Source organism: Saccoglossus kowalevskii, chromosome 22 (genome assembly GCF_978046115.1).
Source record: "Saccoglossus kowalevskii chromosome 22, keSacKowa6.1, whole genome shotgun sequence".
NCBI classification, from domain to species: domain Eukaryota; kingdom Metazoa; phylum Hemichordata; class Enteropneusta; family Harrimaniidae; genus Saccoglossus; species Saccoglossus kowalevskii.
Window position 1 is genome coordinate 17,381,921 of NC_140662.1, and position 23,975 is coordinate 17,405,895.

The 23,975-nt window shown below is 33.6% G+C and overlaps 1 protein-coding gene across 2 annotated transcripts in view; it reads left to right on the forward strand.

Annotated features, from left to right (window-relative positions):
- Positions 1–23,556, forward strand: part of LOC100371216 (uncharacterized) — an 86,042-nt gene extending 62,486 nt beyond the window's left edge. The window contains exons 9-42 of one of the 2 annotated variants that reach the window (XM_085496057.1): positions 259–378; positions 1,421–1,456; positions 2,073–2,144; positions 2,265–2,369; positions 3,003–3,263; positions 3,813–3,875; positions 4,277–4,321; positions 4,869–5,003; positions 5,367–5,441; positions 5,869–5,940; positions 6,466–6,501; positions 6,965–7,000; positions 7,464–7,499; positions 8,431–8,541; positions 8,691–8,729; positions 9,358–9,465; positions 9,569–9,646; positions 9,836–9,988; positions 10,710–10,781; positions 11,717–11,761; positions 12,194–12,208; positions 12,993–13,061; positions 13,153–13,176; positions 13,890–13,998; positions 14,104–14,282; positions 15,207–15,287; positions 15,561–15,714; positions 16,084–16,187; positions 16,614–16,742; positions 17,472–17,510; positions 17,980–18,042; positions 19,207–19,419; positions 19,998–20,113; positions 20,668–23,556. In XM_085496057.1, the coding sequence (XP_085352183.1) occupies positions 259–378; positions 1,421–1,456; positions 2,073–2,144; positions 2,265–2,369; positions 3,003–3,263; positions 3,813–3,875; positions 4,277–4,321; positions 4,869–5,003; positions 5,367–5,441; positions 5,869–5,940; positions 6,466–6,501; positions 6,965–7,000; positions 7,464–7,499; positions 8,431–8,541; positions 8,691–8,729; positions 9,358–9,465; positions 9,569–9,646; positions 9,836–9,988; positions 10,710–10,781; positions 11,717–11,761; positions 12,194–12,208; positions 12,993–13,061; positions 13,153–13,176; positions 13,890–13,998; positions 14,104–14,282; positions 15,207–15,287; positions 15,561–15,714; positions 16,084–16,187; positions 16,614–16,742; positions 17,472–17,510; positions 17,980–18,042; positions 19,207–19,419; positions 19,998–20,113; positions 20,668–20,881 (3,207 nt within the window). In that variant the 3' untranslated portion in view covers positions 20,882–23,556. The remainder of the gene's footprint in view (positions 1–258; positions 379–1,420; positions 1,457–2,072; positions 2,145–2,264; positions 2,370–3,002; positions 3,264–3,812; positions 3,876–4,276; positions 4,322–4,868; positions 5,004–5,366; positions 5,442–5,868; positions 5,941–6,465; positions 6,502–6,964; positions 7,001–7,463; positions 7,500–8,430; positions 8,542–8,690; positions 8,730–9,357; positions 9,466–9,568; positions 9,647–9,835; positions 9,989–10,709; positions 10,782–11,716; positions 11,762–12,193; positions 12,209–12,992; positions 13,062–13,152; positions 13,177–13,889; positions 13,999–14,103; positions 14,283–15,206; positions 15,288–15,560; positions 15,715–16,083; positions 16,188–16,613; positions 16,743–17,471; positions 17,511–17,979; positions 18,043–19,206; positions 19,420–19,997; positions 20,114–20,667) is intronic. The other variant, XM_085496058.1, reaches the window with a different exon arrangement.
- The last annotated feature ends 419 nt before the right edge of the window (positions 23,557–23,975 follow it).

Consider the following 23,975-nt stretch of genomic DNA (forward strand, 5'->3'; position numbering starts at 1 on the left):
CTGTTCTAAACATTTTGGATTTCGGCATTCCCATGATGTATCCTTGGAAGGAAAAAAGATGTATAATAATACGGTTATTACGAGGATACCTCAAAGTATGCACTCCGACAGTATGTCATCGCATCGACCTCCGCTGCGCGCCGATTGATACTCCTGCTGTACTGTCTGAATGCATACTTTAAGGTATCCTCGTAATAACCTCATATTATCCTCTATTCATTAAACTGGTTAATGTTTTCATATTTTTTCTTCTTGTAGGGAGAGACTGGTGTTGGTTTACCTGGTCCACCAGGTCCCCCAGGGCTCCCAGGTGAAACTATTGATAGTGGTGACGAAGATGGAATTGTAATAAATATGCCTGGTGCACCTGGAGAGAAGGTAATTTAAGTCAACATATGATCCTCTTTCTGAACATTTTACTACAAGTCTAAAAATGAAAATGGATAGGACACAATATTATTTAGTATTCCCAATCACAAACTTTTCTAAATTTTGCAAGCTATCTCTGTATACTTATGTGTATTTGTTTTACTAGAAAGTCTCTTCTTGAGAGCTTCTGTTATTGCTGTTTTTACCTGCATGCTGAACCCATTTTTCAAACTTAAATGGCAAGCTGAACATTCATGTTGATTATGTGTTTGTTGTGTGTTCATTTGTCCAGAGCTGTGATGGTGCTGGCTGGCAATTTTGTTGTAAAAATACACGAGAATCAAGTGTATTGACATTTTGAACTAGATCTTAGGCAAGTGTTGGCTGATTTGCTCTCAAAAGTTGGTTAATCGTTATGGATTGTCGATGCAAATCACTTCAAGTCGCTTGTAACTCAAGGTGGCCTATTGGGGGAGGGGGGGGTTATATTTAGATGGTACATGATGGCACGTGTACACATGGACAATAAATTTGGCAGACTGTGTTGTCTTCAAACTCCATTGAGGGAGTAATCATTACTAGATGTTGATGCATATCACTTCGATTTGTTAAAATGGCTGACTCATTTCATCTATCAGGTCACCTGAGTACTGCGTCATCATGTGCTTTTCACATATGTGTAATTCTTAAAGCAGTAAAATGGCAATGTAAAAAAATGTTCGCTATGCACATAACTAGAAGCTATATTATCTTTAAATGGTGTGAATTGTTTTTATATATGACACATAAAAAAAATTTGCTTTGATCGTTTTATGAGTGACAATGATTATGACCTTCATAGTAATACCGGTAATTTGTGTTGCCATGTCAATATTTGTTTTCTTGCTAAAATGTGATGCCATTTATTGTCCAATGCATAAAGCATGATGAAAGATACGAGATGCAGGTTTTCACAGCTGCATGGGACTGTGCATTGCAATATACTTGTAACACGTATTGTTTTATCATTTTGTGTAATTACAAAATTAATTTTCTATTTTCTTTATTTCAGGGCGATATTGGATTCCCAGGAATTCCAGGAGCAGACGTATGTTATTCCATAATTAGCCACTTTACACATTGCTTGAATCAAATGTAATACTCGCAATGTGCAATACCTGAGGCTCTGAACAGTGCCCTCAGTGTTGGAGCATATATACATGTACATCTTTGATGCATTTCACACCCACATATTGTGAATGTTGAAATGATTCTTTTTTCACGAAATGATAAATGTATAAAAACTAAAGCAAATACTGTAAAATACTTTGAAATATCTACGTGTTATTTTAACAAATTTGACTAAATGCATGAATTATCGTAATCTTTAGCACAAACTCATCATGAGAATATATACATGATTTAAAAATAGCAACATCTTATTATGAATTTGCTAATATAACATTCTAGCAAAAAACACATGTTTTTCAGTATTAATCATTGTCACTTCAATTCATTGATACATGTATATTCCCATGCGAGTATAAACTGTTTGATTTATCTAAAAATATTTCTACAAATTACAGTTAAGTTGTTTTGCAGTTGGATAGCTTCCTGAGATTATTTAAGTGTAAAAAAAACAATAATATTCTGTTAAAAATCGTTTTTGTTCAGAGTAGTATTTCTTCCTATTTCATTTATTCATTTGTGTTTATGTCTTGTAGGGCCTTCCTGGCAGCACAGGATTGCCTGGACCAGTAGGACCGGAAGGACCAATGGGACCCAAGGGAGAAAAAGTAAGACATGTTATCTTTTAACCACCCTTCTAGAATATGTCATTGATTGTGATTACTAACTGCTGTATCTAAATTTATAGTGAGCTGACAATCGTTGTTTTTTTTGGGTTCCCTGTGTAGGGTGATAGTATTGTCGGTCCTCCTGGACCACCTGGTCCACCAGGAACTGGTTTTGAAATACCTGATTATGAAGGATCCGGATCTGGTAACGATGGAGGATTTATTGTAAGTCTATATTCAAATCATACAATAATTTATAAAGATATAGATTGCACCCAATGTATGTCTGATTTGATGATCTGATGATCTGATGCTATGTGCAAGTGTCATTTTTGTATCCAGCTTCATTAAATCTAAAGATTGTTGCATTTTGTGTGAAATCCAACATGTATAGTCGTAAGGATTTATGAGATACAAGTGCTGTGATTTAAATTAAAGAAGTCAGGCAGGATGATTACAAAATTGCATGACAAATGTACATTCCCAAGAATAAAATGTCAACAATTGGTTAGTGGTCCTTGCTTATTCGCAAAGCATCTATTGTGCATGTTCTTGGTTTTCAAATACGATGATAATCTTGCTCATTTGTACTGACAATATCAACCATTTTTAAGTGTCCACTGCTTTCTGTGATGCTATTGGTTAAAATAAATTCTATTGACATGTAGATGGAACGTGCAAGGTCATATTATCTTTATTTCACATCACCATACAATATTTCGTTTACGTCTTTTAATCTATTGAGAGGCATATCTAAAATATCAATCACAATATTTTCATTATTCTCCCATTCTGATGAGTCATTCAGGAAGAACACACTTGGTAATCGTATAATTTTGAGTTTTAATTTATCTTTAGATTGGTAAGGGCAAACCCGGACCAGCAGGTCCTGAAGGACCACAGGGACTACCTGGACAATCAGGGGTACAAGGTCCACCTGGCTTGCCTGGCCCACCAGGCCCAGCTGGACAGGCCGGATTACCTGGTCAACCGGGGCAACCAGGCAGACCGGGCGAACCTGGAACTGGATTTGTTGACGATCAAGATCTTTTGATTGGTCCACCTGGAATTCCTGGACAGAATGGTTTAAATGGGGAGCCTGGAGAACCTGGACCTACGGTATGTTTTTAGACCCTATTTAGATGGTAATGAGTTTGGTGTGTTTGTGCGCCAGTTTAAGCAAACTCTAAAAAAAGTTGTAAGTGGATTTTGATTAAATTTGTTATCTCGATAACTTTAAGAAATGTGCAGACATGATTATGGGACCAGATTCATGCATATTAAGCAGAAATCGTTTGTTTATAGTATGTATGTAGTTATTTGGCTGTAGCTAGAAAACAAGGACAGATAAACAGAAACTGAAACTTGATCGTCTGTGTTACAAACAATTCACTTGTGCCTGGCTGAAAGTGTTAAAAAGAATGTTGTCAATAGTTGAAATATTTGAAAAGCTTAGTAGCCAAATTTTTCCCTCGGTACGGCATATGCACTACCTTATTAATCTATATCTAAGCTTTCAGATGATATATAGGTTGTTATAGTAGCATGCTTAGTAACTATTAGAAAATGTCTGAATCACAGATCAATTTTTAACCCAGTTGCTACTTTAAATTGTTTTCATTGTTAAGATCATTTGAAATAAATAAAAATAATATTGCATATTTCCAGGGTGCAATTGGTCCAGAGGGTCCACCAGGATTAACAGGACCAATAGGACCTCAGGGAGAGAGGGTGAGTTTATATTAACTTAATTTTATTATTACACTTCTAAAACCATCAGAGTAATCATGGTAGATGCGAAAGAAGATAACAAAATTTAACCCACAAAAAAGTATTTTTAATAAATATTTTGCTATTGTGGTATATATATATATATATATATATACTAACATGTACTTTTGATCAATCAGAAAATATATATTGTTACATTGATATGCAACATTGATGTGGATTAGGTTCATCTGCTATCATGAGTGAATATAAAACAATGCCATGTACTAAAACACTTCTGGGGATATAAAGTCCTCCCAGCTTCCTGATTGGGTGAAAAGCACTAGGTGCATTTCAAACATAGTTATTAGATGCCTATTATTCTGACAAATTGAAAATTGATCATTATGTTCTAATTTCAGGGTGAACCTGGTTTTCCAGGTTTGGAAGGTCCCCCTGGCGATAAGGTAAGATTAAAATTGTTACTGTGGAATACTTTATTTTCGCTGGAATAAATTTTCGCTGAAAAGTCTTTTTGGGCGTTTTGTATGGAATTTATTTTCACTGACTTTTGATGAGTTTAATGTGAAATATAGGAAAAAAAGTATATTCGCTGGATTTTATTTTCACGAAATCAATCCCTTCAGCGAAAATAGCGAAAATAAAGTATTCTACAGTAAGCATGACCCTCGGATGTCACACTAAACTGAAACTTGATAACAAAAATCAACAAATTTGGTTTAAAACTGTAATATTTTTAGAATACAAAAATACTTTGAAATTAAGTGATTTGTTGATTTTTCTGAATGAAAATTAGCGTTTGAAAAGCAACATGCATTTACGTAAATTTATACTCATCAAAGCAGTTAAAACATTTTCCATACTTGTTTGAAATGGTTATTTGTTTAACAATAAAACAAAGTTGAAGTTTACATATATGATGTATACAAAAATTTGTTAATGGGAAACCATACTGTTTACTTATGTCATAAAACATTTTGTCTATACATTTAGGGTGAACCTGGTACGAATGGGTCTCCTGGTCTGCCTGGTTTTTCTGGTGAACCTGGACTACAAGGACCTGCAGGTGTAGCTGGCCCAGCCGGCCCTCCTGGACCCGCTGGCCCACCTGGAAAGGTGGTTATAATAGTAAGTAATCATGTCTGTTGCATATCATGTGTTTTTTTATTTGGGGGAGGAGGGGGTGTCAAACTATGTCATACTAAAAACAAGTGAATGAAAGATGGGTATAATATTAATCTATATTCCTGATGCGTTGCGGACATCACCTTAATATTGATGTTATGGTAATTTATTGCTTTTAACAGGTGATCACTAGAACTCTTATTTGCATATGTGAATCTTTTACAGATTTTTGCATAATCGTGCATTTGATGTAAGAAAAGAATCTTTTCTAATCCTGATTTAATTGTTTCAGTAACTGATGTGCATGTGATGACAATTGTTTTTTTTTATTATATTTTATATTGAATCTAATTTTTGTCCTCACAGCCAGGATATGGTTATGAAGGCAGTGGGGATGACGAATATGGAAGTGGATTCCTTGGTGGTGGTCCTGGTAACATTGTAAGTGCAGAATTTATAGTACATGTATCTGTTTGAATGTAAAAACTATTAGTTCACCTCTGTGTCCACCTGTCCATTCATTAACACAATGTCTGGGCAGACTACATTTTTACTTCACATGCACATCAGAATTCATTTGTTTTATAATTCAATTCAAGATGGCCGAATGATGGCCAAAATTAGAGATTTTTAATTTTTCAAAACTGGATTTCTGTTGTCTGTATTTCAATAAACCAGGTGTGTTCATGGAACATAATGCCTTCTTGATGAACAGTAAATAGTAACCCTAGTACAGAATTTGGTAATGGGCTACTGGTAATTTTGAACCTTTACCAGTATGCATGTATGTTTTTTTTTTACAAGATTGGATTAAAAATGGCTCATTGGCAGCCATATTGTTTTAATGAATACTGTTATTTTTTTGCAGGGGCCGCCTGGGAAACGCCCAGGACCGGGACCACCGGGTCCCCAGGGACCACCTGGTATTCAAGGGGAAAGAGTATGTATATGTTTTATAATATTTTGTTTTATTGACAGTTTAATTTGTTAAAAAAATTTCACACACTTATTGTCGCTGCAGGCCATTTTTTTTAAGACCAAGTCTTGAATTATGTATCTCATGACAACAGAAATTTTAACGCATTGTTTTATCAATGACATCTATCACCAATATTTTGGAGTACAGCATCATTATATCATATTTATTCTATTAAGTGCATGTCTGTGAAATGTGAAATAAATGAGTCGAATAAGTTGTATTAAAATGATAGCATATATTCAATGCAAGATGGACTTCTGATAGAGCAAGTTATGGTAGTTATTCAGCATTGCCCATATTATATGCATTTCATTATTTTTTTATTTTCAACTAACTTTGTGTCCATTTTTTGATCTTCTTGCTTCTCGGATTAAATTCTGGTAAGGTTCTGTATGTATGTCAGAAAATTTAAAAAAAATTTCATATTTGCAAAAAAATTGTATAATTAATCTGTGTTTTTTTTATATAAATCATTCTTTATTACAGGGCTTTCAAGGGCCTCAAGGACCACAGGGATTTAAGGTAAAATTGTGTCTATTTTTTTACCTTGCTGAAAATTATACATGTATTTGAGTGGAGAATGTCTATCTGTAATGTAGTCTGGTGTAAACTATTTCTTGTGATTTCAATAGCACAAATAATTTGTATATGATCATCTTCTAATCAGGAAAAACTAGTTCAATTTTGGGGTTACTGAAATGTATAATTTTCAAGAAATGCATTAAAACTTGAATAAAATAGTTTCTAAATTTATGTTTGTTTAATCTAAAATTAACAAAGGAGTTATTGCAGATTAAAGTTCTCATTAGATTTCTTTCTTTCCGGGATGAACACTTCTATGAAAATACTGAGGGAAAAATAATCATTTCATTATCATGTTTATCAGTGACATTGATATGATAGAAAAAAGAAAGGTCAAAAGTAGTGAGGCATAACTGATGGAATGAGTCAACCATATTAAACTTTTTTGTTTGTTTCATTTCAGGGTGATAAGGGTGATGGGGGACCAGCTGGTGTTGATGTAAGTTGTGATCTTTTAGTATTTCATTTAACGTACAACCCAAATTTAAAATCAAATTGCGAAATCGTTCATCATAAAAGCTGGGTTGATTTCTAGTTCATAATTTATTCACTGGTTTCCATGGTTCCCGAAATTCTGATGAGCTATCAAATGTTTAAGAGGTGAAATAAAACACCCAAGGTAAAAGTGAAACTCAAAAGTTGCCTATTTTAACTAAGATTTGGTTATTGTAATATCCTAATTAATAAAACAGTTTGAACTGAACATTTTTATGCAGAATTATTTTCCCGAACGAGTCAAAAGCTGCAATTTTGTGCAGTTAAATTTTTGACAAACAACCTTTCCAAGTCATTTGCAAGTCATATACAAGTATCGGAAACTGAAATGTTTTTATAAAATAAAGGTTTATATTATAATCTTGTCTAATAATGAAATTATCACTATTTTTCTGTATACGTTTCAGGGTTTGCCAGGACTTTCTGGAGAGCCAGGATTGAAGGTAAACTTAACTTTATATTCAGTGTCTTAGTTATTTTACCAAATTATTTGTATGATGTATTCTTCATGCAGCAGTGAGGAAATAGTTTTTTGAGTTATTACACACTGTAATTGCCATTTAAAAAAACAAAAACGATTTTGCTTTTTGCCTGAGAAAAAATTGAAAAATGCCACAATAATTAATTATCTTGTAAAACATGTCTTTTTCGCAAGCATGTCTTTTTACGAATTTAGTGAGAGAACTGATTCGCTAATAACTTTATTATAAATTAAAAATGGTCGCTAAACAACGTCTTTTTTCTCCACACACACTTTGTAAACAACACAAAAAAAACATGACATGACATGATGAAAAGTAAATTTATCACACACAAAAATAAACGTATTCATTGTGGTCATTATTTCAATGAAAATAAATAAATGAAGTGATACTGATATATTATTACAGAAATTAGTAGTACTTAGTAATTTTTGAGTCCCAATATAAAAGGTCAATGTTCTGGGTGTAACGCAGCAACGAAACCTGCTTTTTCAAATCCCTTTTGAATCAGTTTTTTATCATTGCACACAGAATCAAATTATACAGTTTTCTTTGTTTTTATGGGGGTAATAACTGTTTTGTTTTGGGGCACGACAGACAATTATTGTGAAAACCGGAAATCTACAATGACGAGAGATTTGCTAAATCAACATTTCCCTACTAAAAATTGTATGTCGCTTTTTCAACATATTTTACAGTATTATAAGATGTTATTCAATACCACAAGATATATGTTCAACATTTATGTTTTTGAATACATGCATCGAAGGTTGATTTAGATCCACAAAACATTCTCTGAAACTAGACCAAACATTTCCTTATTCTAGCCTACATTTTATATACTTTTATATGTTTTAATTGATATATTTTTGATTTGTCTATTTTAAAACAGGGTGACCCAGGTATCGATGGAGTCTGCAAACCCTGTGAAGATGGTATACCTGGATTACCGGGTCCGGTTGGAATGCCTGGTCTATCTGGACCACCTGGCCCTCCTGGATTAGTATGTAAAATTTATTTTATCTAGTTAATTCCTTTAGTTGTAATATTGAATAGCGATGCCAATTACTTCATGGTTGAAAAATCATTGCACGGAATGTGTTTCAGATGGTTCTCATTTTCTTCATTCCTATCTATCATTTCACTCTACAGGGTGGGAATGGGGATGCCGGTGCTGGTGCAGGACAAAAGGTACTGTCATATATATGCCTTACTAATTGCATTACCATATTAACTATTTTCATATTTTGTGTATTTATAGATGTTAAAGTTTAGGTCTGAAATAAATCACTTTGATTGAATTTGAAATATTGGGGGGGGGGTTAAATCACATTCACCATTACTATTATTGCAGGGCGACATTTGGATATTTTCTGCGCCTCATGGGAAAGCTGATTATTATGCAAATTAGATATATTGTAATGCAAATTGACCATGATGCTTAAAATGAAGTCTGAGGAGAACACTGTCATACCATCAAGCATTTCACAAATTCAAATCTCCAAGTGCAAATTCTAGCTTAGGTTCTTCAAATTTACAGTCACTGTTATTTTATATTTATACTTCTACATTAACAAAACAGTACATGTATAACATTAAAGCAGCAGGCTAGTCACGAATTTTTATAGAAAGATTATTAATTAATTGTTACCATAAATACTGGTCACCCAATAAAATAGTCTCATATAAGGTATGCTAGTAAGTTGCTACCATATTTGGTAATGCATGTGTATGATTTGCATATAATTTGAATAAGCACCTGTAAGTTACCGATTATACGAATACATATTCATGAATTTTGTTTTCCCATCTGTTACAGGGTGAACCAGGAACATCAGGAGTACCAGGACTTCCTGGTCCTGCTGGTGAACCTGGGATTGCTGGATTACCTGGACCAAGAGGGTTTGTTGGACACCCTGGAATACAGGCAAGATTTCTATCCATTTTATAAAAAGCAGTATGTACATGTATGTGCCCGATTCAATATCGGCAAGACTTAATATAAATTAATAAACCTTGTCTCACGCTAGGGATTACCTGGTGCAGTTGGACCAAAAGGAGAGGATGGAGTTGGACTGCCTGGACCACTAGGACCACCTGGTCTGAAGGTATTTCTAAATAATGATTATGATTCAAGAGAAAACTATCTGGTGTTATTCAAAGTTTGACGTGAATCATCCCTTTGACGAAAATAAATTGCAAGCGAAAATAATTGAAAGTATTTTACAGTAGATGATTCTCCAGTAGAGGGGGTATATAAATCTCTTTCGCTGAAATCTTGAATCTATGCTTTGTAGGGAGATAAGGGAGAACCCTTTCTTTTACGAGATGGTGAAGTGCTGATGGTGAAAGGAGAGAAAGGAAAGAGGGGGAAAAGAGGAAAGATGGGAGCCAAAGGAGAAGTTGCAACAAAAGGAGAAAAAGGAGCATTCGGGTTACCTGGGAGACCAGTAAGTTGTTTGCTTTATTACTATGTTTTACTTAGGTGTTATTTGTGTATATTATGTGAAAAGATGTTTTTCCATAGACCTACATAAAGGAATCTATGGTTTTGCTGAGACTTGTACTGACTTAATCACACGGATAAGAGATTGACCCGGTTAGTAAGCGATTGCTGTCACAGCTGAGTATCCTAAACAAATCTGATTGAATGCCTTCTAGGTTATCTGCTGAACTATTTAGTCACAAATCTGTAATATTCTAAAAATTATCAAACAATGAACAACAGTTTTTTGTTTTCTGGATGTGCTGTATCTGATGATAGTTGATAATGATACAGAGTTGAACATGTGACTGCTAAATTCTTGTCGAGGTTGGAATAAATTCAACATTAATGAACAAAATCTAGGCAAAATATACAGACTATTATGTAGAAGGGGAAGGTCCCACAACAATAAGAGGGTAGTAACCAGGTTACTTCTTGTCCTTGCCTTTTCACAATATTTTTCATTTGGTGAGTGAACATGAATTTATTACAATTAGATTTATAGAAAACTACCAATGTTTTAAAATTTACATTTATTTAATAAACTACATGTATCAAGATTATACAAACTCATGTTTGTTCATAAATGGATAAAAAAAAATTTAAAAGAAAGAGTAAGTTGTATATGTTTCAATGAATTACGTCTTATTTGTGAGATATCTGAATTGTTTTGTGCAATTGTTTAGGGTAAACCAGGACTGATTGGACCAATTGGACCACAAGGTGAAAAAGGAGAAAGAGGAGAAATTGGATTTGCTGTGAGTATCTTTCTAATTTTACCATCATGAATAAATACTTCATCCTTTATCACAAGAACAAATAATTCTGCTTACACATTCATAATATTGAATTATTTAGGTTAATTTATGTCATTATTAGTGTAAAGTGCACAACTTTGAGCAAGAAATTTGCAGTTCTATTTTATACTCTATCATGAGAATAAATATCCACCAATCTGATCAACAAAATTGTGAGAACTTAGAGTAGAATATCATGTTTGCTGAGCAGTGAAAAAGTGTCAGTTTGTCTCTCAATTTTAGCACTTTTTACCATTTATTAGTCCCCGTTCGTCTGAAGTCCGAAAACAGGGAATTAGGATTCGGTCTCCGTTTGTCCGTCCAGTCATATTTCAGAATTCTTTGGACCGATTCCGTTCATTCTTTGCATGTGCCTAGTACTTTATGTGGGATGTATGCACATGCAGTGGTTTAGTGATTTGATTCAAAATGGCTGACTGGCATTCTGTAATCAGCAATAAACAAGATCTTTGCCATATTCAAAAACACAAATACATAATGTAATGTATGTTTTGCAAATATGCAAAGACACAAGCAAAATGGTCAAATGATAGCAGTTTACAAACAAACATTTGTATTAGTATTCCTAGTAATGTATGTTAGTCGTGATATTCACATAGAATGTTTGTGAAATTTTGTTGAGTTTGTAGTATATATTGAAATTGTAGTACAAATAGCATTGTAGTTATATTTAATTTTAGTACATGTTGAATATTAATATTCCAGTTTATATTGAAAAATTGTAAAAATAATATTTCATATTGAAATGTATGATATAAATAGAATTGTATAAATAAAAATACATTAATATAATATCAGAGTGTATTGACTAGAACTATTTAATACTGCATCACCATAATGTTGAAGTGTAATTGTATATTTTTATTGGTATTCAGGGAGTCCCTGGTTTGAATGGAATACAAGGAGAAAAAGGTGAAAAGGTAGGTTGTATATCATTAAACAAAATTGTTTTTTTATGACTTGATTTATTGGTAATCGTTTATTTTTGTTTAAATTAATAATGTTGTTGCAAATTTGTAAGCATATTTTTCATACAGTGCTCATAAGTGCTAAAATATATTATTTGTTATATATGGTATGTGTTTGCTGTGCAAGTGTACTTATGAAGTGTTATTAAAGTTATATGCACCTGCGTAAACTATACAGTTTATAAAGAAGTTGGGAAAAAGTACTAATGTTCAGAGATGTGACTGGAAGTGACGATAGTTTTCTCATGTTTCTGGTTGATTCAAAATATGATACATTGTAGTTCGTATTGTGTCTAGGGTGGTGATATTTATTTAAGTTAATGTTCTTAACTTTCTAACACTACAAAACTATTAATAAAACATGTATTATTATTGCTTTTGCAGGGAGTTGGACAAAAGGTAAGTACTGTATCTGTGCAGTTGTTAAATAACTGTGAAGCTATTTTCGAGATTGTGGCTACCTAACCCTAAACCTAACAGTTGTACCAATCATAGAGCAGCATGTTCTGACGAATCAAAATTTGCTTTGTGTGTATATATATGCTTCGGCTGCAGTTAAACAATTAGATTGCCAGATATAATTATGAGGTTTCTGCCACAATTTTAGTAATTCATTTGTGACATTTTTGCAGGCTTTCAATTTTCCTCATGCTTCTTCAAAATTACTTTTTGGTTAAAAAAAATCTTATTTGTCAATTTTGTAAAATTTTCATAAAATATATGCAGTAACACAATTCAAAAGTATAGCAAATGGCAGGAGTAATATTAGTGACCTTGAAGAATTAAACAATTTAATATCTTGCCAGTATTGGAACATTAGATAAAACTTTAATTATGTATCCCATAATATTCACATCTAATAACAATAGTATTGTTATATCAGACGTGTATGTAAGCCATATATGTTGTAATTAGTTGATAAAATACATCTTATTTTGTTCAGACACACCTCTGCTATTTAAATGAATGCATGCACTTCTAGAGAACATGCATTATATCATGATTAACCAGATATTTTGCTTGAGATGAATATTTAAAATCTCTTTAACAAAAGTACAATTTTGGACCTAATTCCCTCTATTACTGTAAACAGCGAAGTGAAAATCTTATTTTCAATTGGGTTACATACATCTCTGATAATAGAGGTTTACCTTAGCGTTTTCTCTGTTTGTGCTCTTGACAGGGAGAGAGAGGTCCTCCAGGTGAGCCAGTGATTGTAGATCCAGGAAGCCCAGGTGGAAATCCAATATCTGTGAGTACATTTATGCACCTTGTGAGAAATGTTCTTTTTCTGAAAATTGTTGAATATCGATAATTAATTTATGTTGAATACCATTTTCTAGATACCTGGGAGGCCAGGAGAGCATGTAAGTAATACTGGGTATTCTCAAATCTCATTGGCTAATCCATATCACATGAATAAAATCAACCAATCAATAACAAAATTCACATCCTGCTCATTTAAAAAAAATATTACAATTCAAATCATACTTCTATCTTTGAATTTCATTGGTTAAAAAAATATCACATCCTTCAGCCTGTCAATCAATTACCATATTTACATACTGATCACTGATATGCTTATTCGAAAAAGTTCATTTTCATTTTCTTTTAAGTTTTTATTGGTTAAAAAAAAACTGTCACATGATTGTGCCTGCCAACCCATCACATACTGACCATTCTATAATATACTGTGAATCAAATCATGAATTCGTGTCATTTCAATGTATAACATTTTCCCTTTTACTGACCATCTCAATCGCCACCGTTAACAACCAATGTGGGATATAGGAAATAAAATTATGTGCATTTTAAATTTCCAGCTATTTGTATATCTGTACTGATATCTACAAATTATGTGCATCTTCATGCAATATTACTCGGAATATAGTACACATGTGTACTATATATGTATCTCTGCAATCTTTTCTTTGGCTTTTCTGATCTTAATTCAAATTAAGGGCTGCAAAATTAAACGTACATATTATGTAGGTACCAGTTTGCTTTGATTTCAAATGCACATAATTTCATGTGTCCACACTATTTGTTTCTGTGTCACTGGTAAACGTGTTTTTTGTAGGGTGCTCCAGGATTACCAGGGCCGGTTGGACCAAAAGGAATGCAAGGCAGTCAAGGTGAAAGAGGTCTTCCAGGGCTAACTGGACCACCTGGACAGAAGGGTATGAAAGGTAATAATGATAATGTTTTTGTACGAAAAAATTAAAAGGACATTTAATTTAGGATGTTAGTCTAGTTTTGGTATGAAAACATGTTCTATTTGATGTTCTATTTAGGTACGGCTGGAGTGAATGGATTAGATGGTGTTCATGGCTCAAGAGGGCCGTCTGGTTCTGTGGGGTTACCCGGTGCTACAGGTCCACAAGGTCCTCCCGGTATTGATGGGTTACCTGGACGAGATGGATTATACGGAGGCAAAGGTGATAAGGGTGATACAGGAATGAAGGGACCCAAGGTAATAAACAATTGTGATGTTGTAGTGAACATTCAGTTGTGTGAAAGTTGAAATACATGTATGTTGCAGAATTCAGTGCTCCTTTTGGGAGGTCATTGGTATGGTTGAAACCTCCAAGAGTAAAATTTGCAATCTTCACATGATTTCTTTTTAGAGAATAGAATCATTAATCCATTACTGCAACTTGTGTTTCAACACGTTTCTAAATATTACATTGAAATCCAATTGACAAAAGTAACACAAATTGTCGCCAGTTTTGCTACTAAAATATGTATGAACATTCAGATTTTGTCACATAAACTACCCAGACTTACAAGACAAAATACTGTAGAATACTTTATTTTAGCTGAAATAAATTTCCCCTGATTCACCACTTAATTCAATGAAAAAGAACTTTGATGCAGGATGACTACCACAGACCTATGTCCATCATAGATTTTCTAAAAAGGTCTTTCTTCAGTCTTATCAGATCTGGTGACATAATTGATCAAGCTGTTAGGAACACAATTATATATATAATCTCATTATTATATATAATCTCATAATTATATATAATCTCATACATATATATAATCTCATATACAGGGCTCCCGTAAAATAAGTCTTGTATTAAGTCCTGAAATTGCTGTTTAAATGTACTGGTATAATATTATGCAGATGGTAAATGTTGCGTGAAAAGAACCAATCACTACAAGTTTTACAAAGCACAATTTAGCAGCTGATAATAATCTGTGCATGACATGTCTTTCATCCATCACATCTTTACAACAAAAAGCCCAATTCCTTGGAGTGTACACCTTCTTCCAAATTCTTCCCTTGGTCGCAAGGTTGTCTTGTGCACTGCACTCTCAAGGTCCTAAATTGGTGATCAATTATTAAACTAATTAAGTTTCAGCAAATTGATGTTTTGTCTTTTGTTTCCAGGGTGAGCCAGGATTACCGGGATCTGGCAGTGGAGGAGGAAGCATACCTGTACCGGGACCAGTTGGCCCACCTGGACTGATTGTAAGTGACCTTCACACTGTCTGTGTTTGAAAAAAAAAAGTTTTAAATTTTTTTCATCTGTGTTGATAGTCAATGCAGCGTTTAATAAATGAATGAACTACATTCCATTAAAATGGACAACAATTTTATTTAACTTCTGAATTTCTATTTGTCCTTTTATTGAAAAATATTAATTCTTAGCAGTTCAAAATTAAACAATTCAAATTATTAGATATATTTTCTTCATTTGCTGGAATACAATGAGAAGAATCACAATTTGTTTTGCTTTTCCAGGGTCCACCTGGACCACCAGGTCCACCAGGAGAAGCTGTTCAAGGGATCCCAGGACGTCCCGGTAGTCCAGGTTCTCAAGGCCCACCAGGAATAGGTGTGCCTGGACTTCCTGGTCCAGCTGGTTTGCCTGGCTCAGGAAATCTAGAAAGCGCTGGTATGTTATTCATTCATCTAGTTGTCAACTTACTGTTAACTCATAAAACAAGTGTTTGCCAACAAAACCTAGTAGTCAACTAATTATTAATAGTCAAAATTACTGCGAAAAATAACATTTGTCCTACAGGGACATTTTTGTCCAGTGGATGTTTGTTCAAGAACTCTAAATATCACATGATTATGACATCATTCATGAATATTCATATCATAGTATATGTCACACACCAAGGCCATTCACATGATTTTATGATTATGAATGATTCACAAAAATCTTCAACAAAATAAAGTATTGTGGTACAACAAAATAATTAAGTACATGCTTTAATTCAATGCCGAATAACAATTATCAAATTGGAATTCTTGACAGGCATGAAAGGAGAAAGAGGTAACAGAGGCTATCCCGGACCTCCTGGACCACCTGGACCAACAGGAGAATCAACCAATGGTCTACCAGTTGGCAAATATACTACAGTAAGCTAAGTTCACAATATTTAAATAAATTGTGTCAGAGACTCGATGTATTATATATTCAATATTTATAATATAATCAAACCCATTGTATTTTTTGAGAATCAAGTGAAAAAAGTTACTATAAAGTAAATTGAATGTATAATATATGGTAACTAATCAAGCTACAAATAAAAAAAAAATGTTGAGTATTCCATTCATATATATAAGCCATATTGGATAATTAAATAACTCATTCAGAAAAATACATTCATTAATGTCAAATTTAGTTTTTTTGAATTAAAAATAAATTTAATAAAACAAGCAGGTCAAAAAATTAATTTTTTTATATTTATATGGAGAGCAATATCACAGATTAGTTCTTGCACGTAATCAAGTCAGTGTTACTTTTTTAACTCCTTCCATATTTTGTTTTGTTTTTCTTTTCAGGTTGCGACCTATCTCACACTCGATGACATGCAGTCCGTAGCCAGGATAACCCCAGTAGGGGGTCTAGCATTCATTCATGATAGACAGGAACTATATGTCAGAGTGGAGGAAGGCTGGCAGATTATTGAGGTGATTCCCTTTGTTATGACACATACAGCTTTGTTGGTGTGAGATGATTCTGAAAAACATTTTCATATATTTAGCACATTGCGCGGACGAACTATCGCTGACTAATGCTAACTACCGCTAACTATATAGATATATCCTGCAACAGAATTGGCTGTTATTCCATATGCTATTATTACAAACGCGACTTGGTGCTTAAAAACCTGCATGCAAATTTGTATTGCCTGGTGACCTTGAATTATTAAGGGTCATCTGCTAGTTGAGCGAACAATTAAACATGAATTATTATTTTTTGCAATATAACTATTTGCCTCGCAACTACATTACATGTTGAAAGAATGTTCGGTGAAGTCATTGCTACAGCGGTGTCAGAGCACATGCGTGTAAGTGATCGGGTCCCTCAATTGATACTCCACATTGTGGGATATCTTCTTTTGTAAAAAAATATTGCTGCATCCTCTGGGAATTCACAGCAAAAATTGGCACGTCTTAAGCATGCCCGGTAGATGCATCCTGGGAGCACCGCCATATTTCATCGCATATCAATTGTATTTCATGTTATCAAATATATATTATAATATATATTTCATGTTATCAATTGTATATTTTTGGGTGCAATCACCTGCACACATGTGCTTTATGTTAACATATAATATCGCTTAATAACGGTTGATCTGTTAGCTGCTTTTTAATAGATGCAAATTAGAAAAATAAAATCTGTCTATGTTTCAGCTTGGTCCTATTCTGCCGCTGCCCCCTATACCAGTTACAGTAAGTCAAGTTGATTTCAATATTTTTTTTATATCATATTTAAACAATATTATGAGGTTTATCAGGAGAACACCGCAAAGGATACACAAAGGCAATATGGTCATCGTATTGACTAGGCAATAGCAGAGGTGGATGCCACCCAAGTGTATACTTTGCGATATTCTCATAAGCTTTTTATTATTATACATCTTATATTCTGCAATGACAATAACAAATGTTTTGCGCTTTGCAGATGTTTTTGATTTGATTTTTGACGAGTTGTTATAGCAAATCTTCACCCCAGTGTAAATAAGGAAAAGTTCAAATCTCGCGCTTCAGTTTTGTCTTAATCGACAAACTCTATTTTTGGTCCTAGATGTATAATAATATTTTTTATTATTTTATTTTTTGAGGAATAATCAAACATTTCTGCTATTTTCTATTTTTGTTCATTTCTATTTTCAACATATGTTTGTTATTTTTTTTTCAGACATTGCCAGGTCCTTCAACTCTTCCAGTACCAACACCCGGTGTTATCGATGGCAATAAGAAGGTGAGTTATACAAATAAGAATAATTTTTTAATAGTACATGTGCAGCTACAGTGTACTGTATTATCATCAAAACCAACATAGCTGACAATATCATAGATGACATCGCTGACATTATAGAAACCAATATGGCTACTGTTTTCATTGCTAATTTCATTACTGATATAACTGCCACTGCCACTACCAAACCCAATATGGCTCCTACTATCACATCCAATATGGCTGCCACTATAAAAACCAATATGCCACCATTTCATGACCAATATCCCTGCCACTGTCACTGGCAAATCCAATATGGCTGCCACTACCACACTCAATATGGCTCCTACTATCACATCCAATATGGCTGCCACTATAAAAACCAATATGCCACCATTTATTTGCTAATTTCATTACCAATATCCCTGCCACTGTCACTGGCAAATCCAAGATGGCTACCACTACCAAACCCAATATGGCTCCTACTATCACATCCAATATGGCTGCCCCTATAAAAACCAATATGGCTGCCATTTATTTGCTAATTTCATTACCAATATCCCTGCCACTGTCACTGGCAAATCCAATATGGCTACCACTACCAAACCCAATATGGCTCCTACTATCACATCAAATATGGCAGCCACTATAAAAACCAATATGGCTGCCATTTATTTGCTAATTTCATTACCGATATCCCTGCCACTGTCACTGGCAAATCCAATATGGCTACCACTACCAAACCCAATATGGCTCCTACTATCACATCCAATATGGCTGCCACTATAAAAACCAATATGGCTGCCATTTATTTGCTAATTTCATTACCGATATCCCTGCCGCTGTCACTGGCAAAGCTAATATGGCTACCACTACCAAACCCAATATGGCTCCTACTATCACATCCAATATGGCTGCCACTATAAAAACCAATATGGCTGCCATTTATTTGCTAATTTCATTACCAATATCCCTGCCACTGTCACTGGCAAATCCAAGATGGCTACCACTACCAAACCCAATATGGCTCCTACTATCACATCCAATATGGCTGCCACTATAAAAATCAAAATGGCTGCTATTTCCTAACCCAGTATATGGCTGCCACTATTAAAATCAGTCACAAAACATTCAAGTTAAATGACTGGAGTTTTTTTAATCTCAATCATTGCATGTCTGTTTTTCTAGTTACATATGTACGCTTTGAATTATCCTGTTGCTGGCTACCACATTGGTCCTGACAGCATGGGTGGAATACGTGGTGCAGATTTCCTGTGTTTCAAACAAGCTGAAGAAGCTGGACTTCAAGGAACTTACAGAGCTTTCCTATCATCAAAAGTACAGGATATCAAATCAGTAGTTAGAAAAGAAGATAGAGATGCACCTGTAGTTAATGCAAAGGTATGATGACTAGATATTTTAGGAAAAGTAGTCAGCAGTACCTGTTGAAATGTTTTCATTTTGAGAGCATGTTTTCACAATACATAACACAATGTAAATGATGTAAATATTAGAGTTCAGTGTTCTGAATAAATGACGGAAGTCGTTGTTGCCGGCATGACATGACCTAACATTTGATATTTGTCTCATGTGATATGCACGTGAAAAACAGAAGATATTTAGACGCATGTTATATAATGATTCCTATTTATGGTTTATTACACAAAATCCTTTGTTTGTATAGTTGGTTGATACATGTATAAGCGACCTCATCGGCTAATATTATCTCCAAAGGTGAGGTCATGGCACCAGCTCTACATATAAGTAATATCAGTTGATAAAACTTCATTTCATGCAGAGAATTAATAATTTTACGGTCCTATGCTTACATGTATGAATGCTATAATTAGGCGTGACTAATTATGAGTTATAATTCAGTCTGAAATTCTTATCAGTACCATTTTTACGGATGCAAGATGACGTTATTGTGCATATCATATTAATCATTCATATTTTGATTGATGTGCTTAATTTTTCAGAATGAGTTGTTGTTTTCATCATGGAATGATATATTTAAGGGTAGTGAAGCACCATTTAATAGTGACATTCATGTGTATTCATTTGATGGGAAAGACGTAATGACAGACCCAGCATGGTATGTAATAATATGATATTTTGATGAAAATTACTAGCACCTCAAAAGTTAGTCAAAAAATGGACACAAGTGATTATGGGAACAAGCCCTGTTGCAAATCTGAATAAGAAATCGTGTTTTGTACTCTATAGGTGTTTCAGTCTATAATGAGAATGCCCAGATGCACTCCACAATTAACTTTCATAGAAAAGTTATCCTGTAGTTTATTCTCCTTTAGTTTTAAAAACAGTATTTTCTCATCTGGTTTAGATATTAAATTAACTATATACCAAAATCAAATCACAAACTCAAAGCTGCTTTGTGACTCATTTTTGAGAACACTATACTTACTCAAAACTTGTGTTCCACTGCTAATGTTGTTTTGCATAGTGTTTTAGTGTAACATACTAAAATTTTGCTGAAAAGGCAGTTTCACTGGTTTTTGATATTGGGTAAGATGAATGTAAAATATTGAAAATTAAATATTTTCTTGCCTTCAATAATTGCCTGTTAAGTAATCCTTTTTATTTATGGTAGCTGTCTGTTTTACAAATAAATTTTCTTTTATTCTGCAGGCCTCAAAAGTATATATGGCACGGTTCTTACAGTAATGGTGAGCGTATGCTGAGTAGCTATTGTGACCAGTGGCTGGCAGAGCAATCTGACGAAGTAGGACAAGCCAGTCCACTTATCAGTCACAAATTACTAGGTCAAGAAACTTATAGTTGTAACAATAACTTTGTTTTACTCTGTGTCCAAAATACAGTTGGGAAAGTGAAAAAGAAATAATTATTTTTTTAAAGAAGCAAAATAAATATTTTTAATACTCATGAATTTTAACCAGCTGAAATTCAGGATAGCCTTTTTCCAGGGCAGTAATTCCACCTACACAAAATTTATCCAAAAGTTTTTACTGAAATATATGGTTAGTTGCAACATGATTTGTGACGTCAGCTTTTTACATTATTTTTAAACTGTCTGAAATGATTTCTTGTTATTATTTTATTTTTTGACATTAGCTCGCTAAATAAGTTTAAGAATTGCTATTGATCTTGTTGTCAAAGAACTTCAGATCATTTTTAGTCCTGTTTAGATGAGACTGAAATTGTGAAAGGTCACAGTTATGTAAATTACATGCTAATTAGTTAGGTAATTAATTTGGATGTAATTCTAGAACAAGTCGTATGAACAGATTCCTGCATTTACAACAATGTAGCTAATTTTTTTAACTGATGGTTTGTGCCAGCCAGCACATTTTTCAAAAGATAATTTATTGGACTATACCATTAGAATAAGGGGTGGGTCAGCATATTATCCTGCATTGCAATAAAACCATAATCTTCCTCATGGTGTTATTAAAATTAGATTTGAATTTGAATAGACATGGTAATCAGGACAGGTTTTAGATTATTTTAAATTATTTGTAATTTTAATCATTAAAGGGTCATAAGCTTGTTATCAATTTAATGCTGATTCAAGATGTGGTACCAAATAAACAGATATGTGGTGAACTGTGGTATGGTACACATATGCTAATAGAACTTGACAACTAGAAAATTCATTTTGTCACCTATTTTATCATAAATATGTGCCATGTTATATATGACATGTGTTACCTCATTTGGCAATGTTACATGGATTACAAAATGTGGGAAAACAGCTTTTTAGAAATAAAATTACTCCAGGAGTATAGTCATTTAGGTAAAAGTGGATATACTGTAATCCATTGCTGCTAGAAAAATAAATGCGATTCCGCAAAATAATATTTATTATTCGGTAAAACACTTGACTACTTATAGGTTTTCAACACAAATGACCAAGATTTTGTTGAAAATGTAAAAGCCACAAGACATGTTTTTCCACTCAAATATTGTTCTATACTCGTCCACTGTTCAAAATACTATGCTTACATAAATCAGGGAACAGTGGACACAACGAGAATAGATATTGGATCACTTTGTGTGCAAAAACAAGTCACACGGCTCATGAGATCTTAACGGCATTAATGTCTAAGGATTTCTTCTTCACGGTTTCTGATTCATTAAATTTGTTTCCAATGAAATAAGTGTTTTACATTAGTACACAAGCCAAGAGTAATTTACCGAGAGACAAATGCCAAACGCAAGTTTGTGGATCAGCTTTATCCAAACAGTTCTTCCACAACTTGTCAGGTGAAGAGAAATTTTTAACTTTTTATAAAATATATTTAATGTTTTAATGCCTTTTTTTTAGTACAGTAATGTATACGGTAGAAGTTCACATATTTTCAATTATACAGATAATTCAAAAAAAAATAAGTTTCCAAACTCCTCAATTATAGAATTAAAATATAACATGGATAGTATGTGCACCACTTACTGGTACACAACACAGTTACTTAATGTATATTACGCCTCAGTGCTTGTGTATAATTTCTACCCATTTTATTTATACTGTCAGATTTTCTTACATTTTATGTGGTCGTATATTATTAAATTTATATTTCATATTTTAAAACAATACATAGTTTAGATATTTTAAATACTAATACCTCCGGCTGGCTTGGCATGTGCAACTCCAAAAAATCAAAATGTTACACGGGTTGGGTAAGTGTGCTTCTATTATTATGCTCAGTAATTTCATTTTAGTACAATTAGTGAACTTGGGGAAACTTCATACTGAGAAGCACTGATAGATTCAGTCACATTAAGTTACCCTTTAGACTCCCTAGGAGTTTGATGTTTCTTGTTACTTTTCTTGTGATAATGGTGCTATTCAGACTGACTGGTGCTAAACTTCATCCCAAAAAATTTATAGTTCTTTGAACTTTTCAACATTTATGAGGAAATTCTTGTTTATGTTAAATGCACCCAAAGCGCAGCATGTTATTTATAGATGCTTGTGGCTAGAACCACTCGGTACAGGCAAACTAACTGCAACTTTACATTTATTGACAATGAAACACATTATTGACTAACAATTATGCAAATAACATTGGCGATAATTCATTTTAACTGTTAGTTTAGATCAACCGAGTTTTGAAACTTTTATTTTTTAATATATATTTCATACATTTTTTTTTAATTTGCATATTTCAAAATTGCGGAAGAGCTGAGCAATCATGTTTTAAATTACCCCAACTTGATTATGTCATTTTTACTTTCTTAGAAAACATCTTGATGTGTAGTATAACGTGATCAAAAAATGATCATCACTTCATATATTTTATTTGTGAACAAATGTATCTGTCTGTATTTTCTGAGTAATGCCTAAATTATTAAACAACACTTCCTAAATCGTTTTCCAGCTATTTAGTGTAGATTATAGTCTTTTTAAATACAATATTATTTGTCAAATGTCTTCAGTTCTGTTTATGTTTTTACTCTAATATTATAACATATATTGTCTTTTAAGGAGCTATCAGACCTCGTTTTTTTGTTGTCGTGTCCTAAAATAAATTTCCAATAAAACGTTGTTAAAACCTATTATTGTATTGTGTATCCGATTGGTTATTCCCCATTTTTAGTCCCAATTTCAGACACAGCCTGAAAAGTGTAGTATAGTTTATTTCCGGTCTTCGTCTGTGACGTTTCCTTTAAATCTGACATATTTTCAGACATTCCGAAGCAGATATCTATGAAACTTGGCAGGGAGATGAACAAGTCTCTGTTGAATATGCACGTAATGTTTAGTCCCCGTTCGGACGCAGTCCGAAAACGGGGACTTATGTTTTGACCTCCCTGCGTGCGTGCGTGCGTGCGTGCGTCCGTCCGTCCGTTCGTCCGGACCTGTATCTTAGAAATGCCTGGACCAATCACAATCAAACTTCACACATACATCATACATGATATTATACATATGCACGTCAATTTGTTTCATGATCTGATTCAAGATGGCCAAATGG